Here is a 13274-nt window from a genome sequence, read left to right on the forward strand (position 1 = left end):
CAATTTAAACTTTACGCATTATCGATTTCTCTATTTATCGATTTTCTCTCCCAGTTTTATAAACGCACAACTCGCACAACTATCGCAATCTAAAACGAAAACCGAATGTTCGCAACAAAATTAGTGTCTAAATTCTCGATTTCACTTTCTCTCCCCATCGCGTCCTCACGCATTCTACACCGAAATGTATGTGTGTAAGCATAAACTACAACTAATTATATATATACAAGCAAATCAATTGTGTGGGAATTTAGGAATCTCGTGTCTCCTATGTGGCTCCTATGTGAAGTCTATTATATTACTCGCAACAAGTTTTGAACGCGCTCAATCGCACCGCAAACTCAAAAATCATTATGATCGAATCTCACTCCAACTCTCTCTCTGTCTAGATGTCTTCAAACGACTCTACCTCGAGACAAACAGCTAGGAGAAGAGCCAAACAGCTAGGAGAAGAGCCAAACGAAGCACCGAAAAGAGGATTGCCTTGCTTGTGGCCACGGAAGTGGCCAAGGTCATTCCTCAAATTGTCGCTCAAGTGCACTCTCTCAGCAACTCTCGAACCCCGGAAGACATTAAGACGGAAGCGCCGCAATCCGCTTTCCTCTATAAACACTTCAAAGCCTGTGGCCCGATGGAGTTCACAGGTGAAGGAGGTGTGTCCCAACTACTCCAGTGGTTCGATTCTATTGAAGTCACCCTTCGTCAAAGTGGGTGTCCCGATGGTTTCCATAATACTTGCGCTACCGGAGTATTTCAATCGCACGCACTCGACTAGTGGACAGCCGAACGTAACAAACGTGGAATATCCGCAGCTTACGCTCTCTTTTGGGATGAGCTGAAAGAGCTCATGAAGAAAGAGTACTGCCCTCCCCACGAAGTTCAGAAACTCGAAGACGAATTTTGGAAAATCAAGCAAGTCGAAGGTGACAATACTGGCTACACCGCAAGGTTCAAACAGCTCAGCGTAATCTGCCCAAGCCAAGTCAACACTTTAGAAAAAGCCATCACGAAGTATATTCGCAGCTTGCCTGAGTGTGTGGGTGATTTCGACGAAGCTGCAAGACCTGCTACCATCGAAGAAACCTACCGCTTAGCCGCTGAAATCAACGACAAACGAGTCTTGGACGGATCTTTCTCCAAGAATCCTGTTAAACAAGCTCAGCAAGCAATCGTCATCGATTCTTCTGACGATTCCTCCGACGATTCTTCAAGTGAGTCCTCGGACGAATCCTCTGACGATAACGCACCGTTTCAGGAAGCTCAGCCCAGCCGCAAACGGAAGACCTTGAGCCCAAACTCTTCAATAACTGAACTGTCGCTACCAGAACCTCTTCAAGCGATCCCGGTCCACTCAAAGCGCGACTACAACGGAACTCATCCCCTGTGTCTCATGTGTACGTATCATCACCCGCCAGAAGCTAACTGTCGCTTTTGCGCGAATTGCAACGGGTATGGTCATTCTACCCAGCACTGCCGCACGGGGCCGCAGACTTGGGGAGTTTCAGCAACAATCGAAGTCTCCGTAGAAGTCCTCCACAGCAACATTAGTTATGCTTCCAATGTTGTTGTAATGATACAATCTTCGCCGATTAATTCCTTTTGCATTTTGAACTTGCTCTATTTCTCGACGCAATGTGGACTCTATTTATCTCTCAATTTTTCGCACTCGCGCACGGACTATATACTAGCACTATGTACTATGTAACGCATTTTACCCCTACTATGCGTTCTTGAGATAAAGTACGATAAACGTGTAAGGATCAAATTTATCATGGGTGCACACGGGATTACTGTGATCAGTGCACGGAGATCGTAATGAGTTTCAATTATGCCATAACGTTAAAAGCATGGTCAAGCGTGGTGGATAAGCCGCTGGTATGAAGAAAGAGTACTGCCCTCCCCACGAAGTTCAGAATCTCGAAGACGAATTTTGGATAATCAAGCAAGTCGAAGGTGACAATACTGGCTACACCGCAAGGTTCAAACAGCTCAGCGTAATCTGCCCAAGCTAAGTCAACACTTCAGAAAAAGCTATCACGAAGTATATTCGCGGTTTGCTTGAATGTGTGGGCGATTTCGTTGAAGCTGCAAGACCTGCTACCATCGAAGAAACCTACCGCTTAGCCGCAGAAATCAACGACAAACGAGTCTTGGACGGATCTTTCTCCAAGAATCCTGTCAAACAAGCTCAGCAAGCAATCGTCATCGATTCTTCTGACGATTCCTCCGACGATTCTACCGACGATTCTTCAAGTGAGTCCTCGGATGAATCCTCTGACGACAACGCACCATTTCAGGAAGCTCACCCCAGCCGCAAACGGAAGACCATGAGCCCAAACTCTTCAATAACTGAACTGTCGCTACCAGAACCTCTTCAAGCGATCCCGGTCCACTCAAAGCGCGACTACAACAGAACTCATCCCCTGTGTCTCATGTGTACGTATCATCACCCGCCAGAAGCTAACTGTCGCTTTTGCGCGAATTGCAACGGGTATGGTCATTCTACCCAGCACTGCCGCACGGGGCCGCAGACTTGGGGAGTTTCAGCAACAATCGAAGTCTCCGTAGAAGTCCTCCACAGCAACATTAGTTATGCTTCCAATGTTGTTGTAATGATACAATCTTCGCCGATTAATTCCTTTTGCATTTTGAACTTGCTCTATTTCTCGACGCAATGTGGACTCTATTTATCTCTCAATTTTTCGCACTCGCGCACGGACTATATACTAGCACTATGTACTATGTAACGCATTTTACCCCTACTATGCGTTCTTGAGATAAAGTACGATAAACGTGCAAGGATCAAATTAATCACGGGTGCACACGGGATTACTGTGATCAGTGCACGGAGATCGTAATGAGTTTCAATGATGCCATAACGTTAAAAGCATGGTCAAGCGTGGTGGATACGCCACTGGTTCTTCCTATATATAAGCGTCTTGACCATGTCGACACAGTGTGACACATATTCACGGGGCAGAGGCATGTGGTGGAAGCATGGTGGATACGCTGCTGGTACTTCCTATATATAAGTGCTTCGCCGTGCCAACCGATGTCTTGTGAAGAGAGTGCCATACAAGTTGAATGTTATTAGACTAAGTATACTACTATTAAATCTATTTTCGACACACTACACTACATCGCAAGGCGTAACGATTTCAATCGCAACTCAAAGCGTGTAATCTTTAGACTTTTCGTAAGTCAACACGCTCGCAATCGCAGTATCGCGAAAATCTACCTCGCAATCGCTATCGCTTATTATGGGTATTTCGCAATCTCAATCGCTTATAGTGTGTTCGCTCCATCGCTTATTATGTGCATTGCGCTATCCATATCGTGGGTATCGCTCTATCGCTTGTGTATCGCTTTATCGCTTGTGTATTGCTCCATCGCTCATCATGTATCGCTTAACGCTTATCACCATCGCTATCGCTTACCATTATTTATGTTAACTATGTTATGTTAACACACATGACCTCGCTTCACGAGACAAAACGGATAGGGATAAAACATGGTGGATACGCCGCTGTTACTTCCTATATATAAGTGTTTTAGCCATATCAGCGGACGTTCGTGGAAAAAGGCCATGTGGGGCTTAATGTTAGTTAAAATGTGTGGTGTTGTCTAATCTAATCAAATCGCATATTCCCATCGCTTGCAACGCGTCGATCGTCGCCTATCGCTCGACGGTTGTCGCTATCGCTCGTCGCTTATCGCTCATTGCTTTTCGCTTATCGTTGCCGTTTCGCGTACTAGGTCTATGTTGGATTGGTGTTATCAATTATCGCGTACCTCTTATCGCTTGTCGCACTCGCTCGTGTCACTAAACTGGGTTCAGAAACGACTTCCTCGCTCAGTTTGCTCAATCACTTGGTCCGACCATCTTTCGCTTGGACCGAGGGAAGCGAAATCTGTCTGTACTATGTTGACACGTATGACACCGCCTCACGAGACGGAAGCCATATGGTTAAAAAGTGGTGGATACGCCGCTAGTACTTCCTATATATAAGCGTTTTAGCCATATTGTCGAACTTTCATGGAAAAGTGCCATGCGGGGCCGACCTTAAAAATTAACTTTTTGGCATTATTAAAAGGCTTTGTTTACCTAGAGTTTAAACCAACCTTTTCTTACAAAACCTTTCCTAAAATTTGATCAAAACCTTTGTACAAAACGAGATTTTCTTGTAACCATGATGTAACGATCGACTCAAGTTACTGCCGCATGACGAGAAAATTTCGAAAAACGAGTTTTAAACATCCCAAAATCTTTTAGTAACCTAATAAAACCCCACCCATAGCGCTGGTGTGAACATCGAAGCACTTTAACGCCGCACTGTGGGAAGATTTTTCATAAACAAGTTTCTTCAAACCTTCTCGAATTAATCAAATTTTCGAGAATTCAAAACACTTTTGGATCGTTTTTTGATCGCTTTTTTGTGTTTCCATATTTTGTATACGAATCGCCTTACTCGCTGCCATCGCTGATCATCACAATGCTCTCACTCGTCGAATTTCAATTGATCGCTTGCTTACTTCTGACGCTTTTAATCGCTACTCCCACTCGCATCGATCCTCGCAACCCATCTTGTGGATTAATTTCGGGACGAAATTTACTAAAGCAGGGGAGACTGTAACAACCCGCACGTTCGTGCGTTGTTACCACTCGCTATACTCGTTACGCCTAGCACCAGAGATTCGGATCATAATGTAACTATACCGAATACATCGCTACTTCGCAGTATTTTCTCATATTACGCATACTTTATCGCTATGACACATCGCATCACACACACTAACGCTCACGATGACGTTGAGTGAGGACCTATTCTACCCTCCTCGATGGCTGGGATACGTCGCAGAGTAACGCATAATCGAAACGAATCTCGATTATTGTGTCGCGACTTTGAAATGTGGATATTTATACGACCCTATGTGACTGATTATACTAAATATATGAATGTGGGTATGAAAAGGTGTGACCAAACTATAGCAACGCTTAATGATCAAAACGAAACATCGAAACGCAATTCACCAGAGACCACCGATCGAATGACTGATCGATCGGATGGCCACCCGATCGGATTGCCACCCGATCGGACAGCCGCCCGATCAGACAGCCATTCGATCCATGGCACTCCCTCACCTTTCTCCACTTCACCTATAAATAGCACTTGTCACATCACTTGAACAATGATGTGACAGCTCTAACGCGACCAGCACGCTTTGGGCCCATTTTCCCTCGATTTCTCGCGATTCTTGTAAGTTTCTACCTCAAATCTTGTACTTCTATGATCTACACACACTTCTTCATCATTTTCTCTTCTAAAGCTTAACTTTTAACCGTGAAATTCAATGGATTTGAGGAGTTCTAGGGTAATGTCATCATGAAGTTCTTATGAACTTCAAGTGTTGGCCTCATTCCACCAAGAACCACTCAGATCTGAAGGATTTCCACATGAATAAACAACATTTTCGCAAAGATCTACACTTATTCATGGATAAGAGGATTGAAGGATGATTTTTTAACCTTCTTTTAACTCTTTTACATTCAATGCACTCAAAACCGATAGAATCGGAGCTTGTTCTGATCTTCTACTCGTTCTTAGTGAAGCGTTGGTTCAAGATCTGAGTTCTATCATAGAGACTACTGATTTCGGGTTAAACATGAGCAACCGTCTCAAACAGGGGACTGATCGGACTAGGGTGATTCCTGCCAGATCGGGTCACCTGGGTGTTGATAAGGCTTTGTTGTTTGGCACGTTGTCACCCCATCTCGAGGAAACCGCAAAACTTTCAAAACGAATAAGTGACAAGATGACTTAGGCCACCGGAACGGATTGTCGTCCGATCAGATTGCCATCCGATCGGACAGCCGTCCGATTGGCTTGCACTTGGTTCCGCACTTAAACTATATTTCAATTCTTCAAAAGTTTTGAACGTCGAACAGATTGTCGTTCGATCGGATTGCCGTCCGATCGAACGACCATCCGACCATGTGATGTTTCAAACTTCAACTCTTAAACAATTTTCAAAATTTTCGATGCATAGTTAGTTCCAAATGGATTGCGACCCGATCGGATTGCAATCCGATCGAGTGACAAAACTATTGTGAACTTGTTCTCACAGATCGGGTCACCTGGGTGTTGATAAGGCTTTGTTGTTTGGCACGTTGTCACCCCATCTCGAGGAAACCGCAAAACTTTCAAAACGAATAAGTGACAAGATGACTTAGGCCACCGGAATGGATTGTCGTCCGATCAGATTGCCATCCGATCGGACAGCCGTCCGATTGGCTTGCACTTGGTTCCGCACTTAAACTATATTTCAAATCTTCAAAAGTTTTGAACGTCGAACAGATTGTCGTTCGATCGGATTGCCGTCCGATCGAACGACCATCCGACCATGTGATGTTTCAAACTTCAACTCTTAAACAATTTTCAAAATTTTCGATGCATAGTTAGTTCCAAATGGATTGCCACCCGATCGGATTGCAATCCGATCGAGTGACAAAACTGCTGTGAACTTGTTCTCACTAAGTGTCCCACCAATCGGATCGTCACCCAATCGAGCCGCCACTCGATCGGCCCACCTGAAGGGTAGAGATACTTCCCTGTTTTCAAAATGCTACAACGAAAACTTCAAAAGACAAGCCATCATACACAAACACACCCATGCCAAACGAGGTGACAATCCAATCGAATGGCCATCCGATTGGATGACCATCCGAACGAATTGCCACCCGATCGAATTGCCATTCGACACTCAGGCACATCTCATCGTTTAACGCACAGTTCAATGCTTACGCTATCAATCTGTAATCAGGCTAATTTCAGACGCGCTACCTTCGATCCAACCAAGTTGTGTTTACTTGCTAAACACCGAATGTGAGTATACTCGAACGCCTTTTTTATCGCATTTTAGGTGTAACATACGTTCCTATTAAATCGAATTTATCAAAACGAATTATTCAATCAAATTGTTTATCACTTGCGAATAGCTGTTCTGCATATTTACACGTGATACTAGTTACGTATGTGTTAGGACTTATACTCGCGAGGTCCCGCCTTAACTAGTATAGTACTGTAGCACCCGACGGGGTCTAGTTAGGATGAATAGCAATCGCAATCGCAGCTCGAGTGACTTAGCTGGTAGTATATGTCTTGTATGCATGTATGTTAAGGTATCTCGTTTATGTATTTGGTAATTCGCAACACTTTTTATCTATTTAACGCTACTATCAAAACTTGTATACTCGCCAATACTTTTGTATTGACGTTGTTTTAACGTATGTTGCAGGTTTAGTCGCAGTTTACATCAAATCAAGCTAGGAAGTCTAGAAACTCACCTAAAATCTAGGTTGTCAGATTTGTATTGTTCGAGAGGACAAGAAATCTGTGATAACTTATGTGAATGTATTGTTTGTTAGTATGGGATAATGAATGCCTTAAATACTATCGCAATTTAGTTGTTATGGATTCTCTTGAGCAATCTGATTCTCCTAGTGCCGCGCCCCGATGATTCTGCCATCGGTTGGGGTGTGTCATTATGTTAGTTAGTTTTACGCAACATGTTAAAGAGTTTTAGGACTTGAGAAATAACAAGGGGGCATCAGGTAGTTAACTGGTGTATTCCACAACCAAAAGGTTGAAAGTTCAAATCATGCAGTGTACGAGTGGTGATGTATTTATCTTAGAAAATATTGGAATTGTTGTTCATAAAAAAAGACAAATGACGAGGGTCAAGGTTATGTGTGCCCCTTGTTACCACCCCTAACCTGTTGGATGGTGGTGGTCAAGAGGCAGCGTCTTCAAGGGTTGGGACTTGGGGGGCAACAACCCGAAATCTAAATGGTATGCATAGGTTTTTCTTGCCAAAACATAAACTTTGCTCACTTGGTCCTGCCAACAAGTACTTGATACATATTATTTGAAGGGTAACTTATGGAATAATAATAAGGAAAAATTACAATTTTTATCCTTTATCTATATACCCTTTTCAGGCGGTGTCCTTTTCAACGAATTTTGACAGGTTTTGCCATTTATAGGGAATTTGTTGCATGTCTTGTCCTTTAGTCCTAACCCAGTTAGATTTTTTTGTTAAATCTAAGCATATGCAAGGCACATGAGGGCATTCCTGTAATTTCACCTTTCTAGGTTATATTATGTAAATAACTTACACTTAAGGACTATTTGTAAAAGAATAAAAAAGATACATAAATAAAATATATCTCCGATCTGCAACTCAGATCTGCAATTCATTTGTTGTTCATCCACCACCGTGCAACCACTGCCCAACCACCACCACCGTGAAAATCCAGCAACAATTGTTCATTCATCGCTCAGATCTGCAACTTGAAATTCCAGTTACAGTTGTTTATTCATCACTAAATCATGCTTATCTCTGTTTCTATCCGACTTCGCACAACGGCAACGTCCGTCGCCGCTGCCGAAGCTTCCGATGCCTCTGTCGGTGCCGGTGCCGTGGTCTTCAACGTCTCCTCCGCCATGAATTACAAGAATTGTTTGATTGAAAAAGCTAGGGTTTGAAGAAATTTGAAGTGTATGTTTGATGGTGGATATGTTATGAGAGTGGGGGTGACAGGATATGACAGGTTCGAGTGATCTTCAATGGTAGCCCCACCTCTGAAGCGTTAGCCCCCCTCTCTTTTTAACTTTGGTGTCACAAAATTAGAGTAGATGTAGTGATGGATAAGCAAAGAGGCCATACTTGTCCTGAATAAACAATTCAATGATTTGTGTTCTGCCATTATCATGGTTGAAGAAGATGGATACACTTCGATAAATCAGTAATATCCTATTTTGAACTTGATTCAATGAAGAATTAAAGTTTGATGCATGTGGGGTCTATTATTTCTTTCAAATGGTTGAGTTCTTCGAGAGCTATATCCCAGTTCAGCATGAGTATTTCAGCTACAAACTTTCCCCATTAGGCACTTAGACTCCTTTCAGCATTAGTGCATAAGGTGAGGTACTTGTGCAAGTAATTAGTTGCCCCTGAGTAGTTCGTATACTCGAATTGAAATTTCGCATACAGATATGATGCTTCTATCTCTCTAGACCACTCTGATTCGACAAGAAATGATATAAATACAAGAATTGTTTGATGGTGGTGAGAGAGGTGGTAGGATCTGAATAGTGAGAGAGCGTGTGGTGTGGTAGAGAGATCGTTTGTGTAAAGAGAGAGAGAAAGAGAGAGTGGTATAGAGAGAGAAAGAGACTTTATATATATATATATATATATATATATATATATATATATATATATATATATATATATATAGGATAATGCTTAATAAAAAACCCCATTAACTTAGAAAACTTAGCAAACTATATATGTGGCTTACATTGTTCCACGTTGCACAGATCACTTTGTATTACTTTTGACATCAAGGTTATATTAGTAAATTACATTAACCCCCAAGAACTTCCCCCAATATGAGTTGACATGTTCATTAATTGTCCATCAAATCGTACCATTCACCCTCCCCCATATTTCTTTTTCATATTTTCATTTATATCTTCTTCATCATTAATCAGAGAAACCCCATTTCACCTTTACTCCAAATTAGCAAGTAACTCCATTAATATCCATGGAGACAAATCCACCAACCTCAGAATTAATGTCGCCGGTCCGTAGTTTCCCAAACCGGTTCTTTTGCAGCGACTTCCAAAATGATGAGGAATTTAATGCTCCAGGTTTGTCCATATATGTCAATTAACTGTTCTAGAAGTTCTGTTTTTTTTTTTTTTTGTCTTTTACAACTTTTTAATCTAATAATCCAAACTATACTGCATGTCCATGTTCACTTGTTCCATTCGAAGCTTCTGTATACACTTATATGCATGTTGATTGTTCTCGGTCATCTGAAGCCCCTGTTAGATCCCCTGATGTTGTGGTATCCAACAATTTCATGAACAACGCGTTTAATGATGACCAGGTTATGGATATTGAAGAAGGTTTGTTTTTTCTATACACTGGTCTTGTTTTTTTCTTCACCAGATATGGCATTGTTCAAACATATTCCATAATGTTCACATGTAGGATCCCAAGATTCCCAGATGCAGCCCATGACTATTGCTGTTTCTGGATCATCTCATGGTCCTTCTATGTTTGCTGAATCATCACGCGGCCAGTTAGACGGTTGTACAATGCACCATGGGAGCCCACTTTATTCTCATATCACATATTTATAACCTTTTTTGTCATGTCATTTATCGCAGATTCATAACTTTTTTCGTTTTAAGGTACAGGGCCTTCGAATCCATACTTTGTTTTTGATACCCCTCAGGGAACCCGTTACTGGATTCCTAACGTCGCTGATAAGTTCATACCAGTGTGTGGGAAATCTTATCCACCCTTTCAGGATGTTCTTTCCATGTATGAACTTTATGCGTTTGAAGTAGGTTTTTCTGTAAAAAAAAGGGCAAACTAAAGTCTGGAATGGAATTCCCACACACAAGTATCTCCGATGCTCAAAATATGGAAAACCACAACCAAAGAGGACTTTCGACACCCTAGATGAATCTTATGTTAAGCACCGGAGGACCACCTTCACATGGTGTGACTGTAAGGCAAGCATACTAGTCTCGATCTCGAACGATTCATACACAGTTCTGAGTTTCAATGATATTCATAATCATGAACTTGTTGAGAGTTACAACCGTGATCTTAGCAAGATATCACGGAAACTGTCATTCTCCACGAAACAATTCATTCACAACATGAGTCTAAACCGCATCGGACCAATGAGAACTTATAGATGTCTTGTAGCTTTAAAAGGAGGGCATCACAATGTCATGGGACGCCGGTCGATTTTAAAAACTTTAGCCACCAGTTGCGAATTTTTATTGGTGAACGCGACGCACAAGTTTTCCTTGAACGCTTGCGTGAGCGTTTTGACAACCTACCCAACTTCTTTTTTGATTACACTGTATCAAATGGAAAGTTGTCCTCTGTATTCTGGGCTGATGAGATCTCAAAGCTAAACTACAAAACTTTTGGCGATGTCCTAGCGTTTGACGCAACTTACAGCACAAACAGGTTAGTCCCCCCCCCCTTTAACACATGTTAGTTCTGATACCCAAGTATCCAATCTTAAACCCAAAAAGTTGTTCATATTGTTAACATCAAATCAAATTTTTGTTCATAGGTACAAGATGGTTTTTGTGCCATTCACGGGTGTGGATCATCATTTCCAATGTGTTACATTTGGAGCGGGTTTGATATCAACCGAGTCCATTGAATCTTACGTGTGGTTGCTTAAGGCTTTCTTGAAGGCACACGGTACTCAACCAACTCTCGTGCTGAGTGATCAAGACCCATCCATGCTACAAGCTGTTCCTATGGTCTTTACCGAATCACGACACCGTCTATGCATGTGGCATATAATGAAAAAACTACCCTCCAAGGTATACAGAAGTTTGTTAACCCTTAACATGTGTTATTCAACATAACACTATTTTTATATGTCTTCTCAAACTGGTTTAAGATAACTCGTGTTATAACTATTAAATTTTTCAGATCTCTGCCGACGTGCTCGATAACACTGATCTTCGGTCCTGCATTCACCGGTTGGTTTGGAATGTTTATATCAAACCTGAAACGTTTGAGTCCCGCTGGAATGATCTCCTACAAACATTTGGGCTTCAAGACCACAGCTGGTTGAACGACATGTACAACATCAAACATCTCTGGGTACCAACCTACTTCAGGGAACTGCCCATGTGTTGCTTGATGAAGACCACCTCCCGCTGCGAAAGCTCTAACGCTGCCTTCAAGGTTAACTCAACAAGCGCAAACACCCTTGTTCAATTTATGATGTGCTTTGAAAATAGGGTAGACAGCCAACGATATCGACAACGTGTTTCGGAGTTCAAAACCTCATCCACAATGTTCACTGGCAATACTGATTTAGCGATAGAACAGCACGCGTTCGCCATTTACACAAACGCTGTTTTCGCGCAAGTTCAAAAAGAGATAATTAAAGGGAAGTTTTTATGCTACATCACAAACCAAACCGAGACCAGTGATTCCAGTCTTCTGATAGACGTCACTCATTTGGATAAAAGGAACAACATCACAAACGTCTATCAGGTAACACATGTTAGGCAATTTCATTATTACCCATCCTCTATCGTATGTTACATCTAAAGGGCTTTTCTTTTTTGCTGTCTATGTTCAAAACAGGTTACGTATAAGACTGTGGATCAATCGACCAGTTGCTCATGCAGGAATTTCACACGTATCGGATATTTGTGTCGCCATGTCTTTTGCGTCTATCGCTTGAAAAATGTTGAAAGGATTCCACCACAATACATAAACGATAGGTGGCGTCGAGATGCCCTCCCCAAACATGTTTTTTCAATTTCCAGTCGATACGGAGTCAACCCACATGCACCATCCGTTATGCGGAATGAAATCCCCGACCTCGTTACTGAATGTGTTGATGTTGCTAGAACCGATGAGGATGCGTTGGCAAAACTGGTTGACCAACTCAGGGATTTCAAGATCAATGTTCTTTCCAAGCAACCTTTGTCAACAACTGAAAATGAATCAAATGAGTGTCAAATGGAAGAAATAGTTAGACAGCCAATCAACATTCCAGTCGAAGTTGCTAATCCAGAAGTTGCACGCAATAAAGGATGTGGTACTCATACTCGCATTTCTGGGCCCGGTGAGAAGGCCAAAGCAAAACCACCAAAACGTCCAAAGCATCTTCGTTTATGCAAGCGTTGTGGTCTGTATGTCGACGACCACGACTCACGCAACTGCCTTAAGGTGGCTGCAATGAAAGCAGCAAAGGCAGCTGCTGAACAACAAAGGCAGACCGCCACTGGCGACTGATCCTCTGATTAACATCTTTATGTAGTACTATGTAATGGGAGACTCTCTTCATTTTGGCCTTCTTACACACATGTAACAGTCTTTTGACATCATCCTGCTCTTCTCTGTTACGTGTGTAAGAAGGTGGAACTATTTTCATCCCAATAACCATAAGTAGGATTGTAAGAAACTCTATGGCCTTGGCCACTTTTGTGTTTGTAGGACCGAAGATCTTCGGGGACCGTTGTGGTTGCTTAACGGGTTTATCTTAATATTATCTGCATTTTGATATCTCCTTTTCTCTGTTTTATTTTTTTACGATGGCATAAAAACAGCTGCTTAACACATGTTAATCCCCATAATGCTTTGGTCTTTTTAACTTGAAAGGTTCAAAACAATCTTTGTTAACCACACAAACTGGCATAAAAACA

General features: G+C 42.1%; 1 protein-coding gene across 1 annotated transcript; it reads left to right on the forward strand.

The window, feature by feature from the left end:
• Positions 1–9859: 9859 nt before the first annotated feature.
• Positions 9860–12864, forward strand: LOC110925114 (protein FAR1-RELATED SEQUENCE 5-like). Its single transcript, XM_022169080.2, has 7 exons — positions 9860–9977; positions 10063–10161; positions 10272–10420; positions 10967–11061; positions 11171–11429; positions 11542–12114; positions 12208–12864. Exons 1-7 carry the CDS (start codon positions 9860–9862, stop codon positions 12862–12864), a joined length of 1950 nt encoding a protein of 649 aa, XP_022024772.2.
• The last annotated feature ends 410 nt before the right edge of the window (positions 12865–13274 follow it).

This window comes from Helianthus annuus, chromosome 17, assembly GCF_002127325.2.
Source record: "Helianthus annuus cultivar XRQ/B chromosome 17, HanXRQr2.0-SUNRISE, whole genome shotgun sequence".
Classification (NCBI taxonomy): Eukaryota; Viridiplantae; Streptophyta; class Magnoliopsida; order Asterales; family Asteraceae; genus Helianthus; species Helianthus annuus.

Bases quoted from the DNA above. Each gene is read 5' to 3' on its own strand.
- LOC110925114 (XM_022169080.2), top strand. From the start codon at position 9,860: ATGCATGTTGATTGTTCTCGGTCATCTGAAGCCCCTGTTAGATCCCCT. The intron at 10,162-10,271 runs GTTGTACAATGC...TTTAAGGTACAG, and splicing joins ATCACGCGGCCAGTTAGACG to GGCCTTCGAATCCATACTTT. The intron at 11,430-11,541 runs GTATACAGAAGT...TAAATTTTTCAG, and splicing joins TGAAAAAACTACCCTCCAAG to ATCTCTGCCGACGTGCTCGA.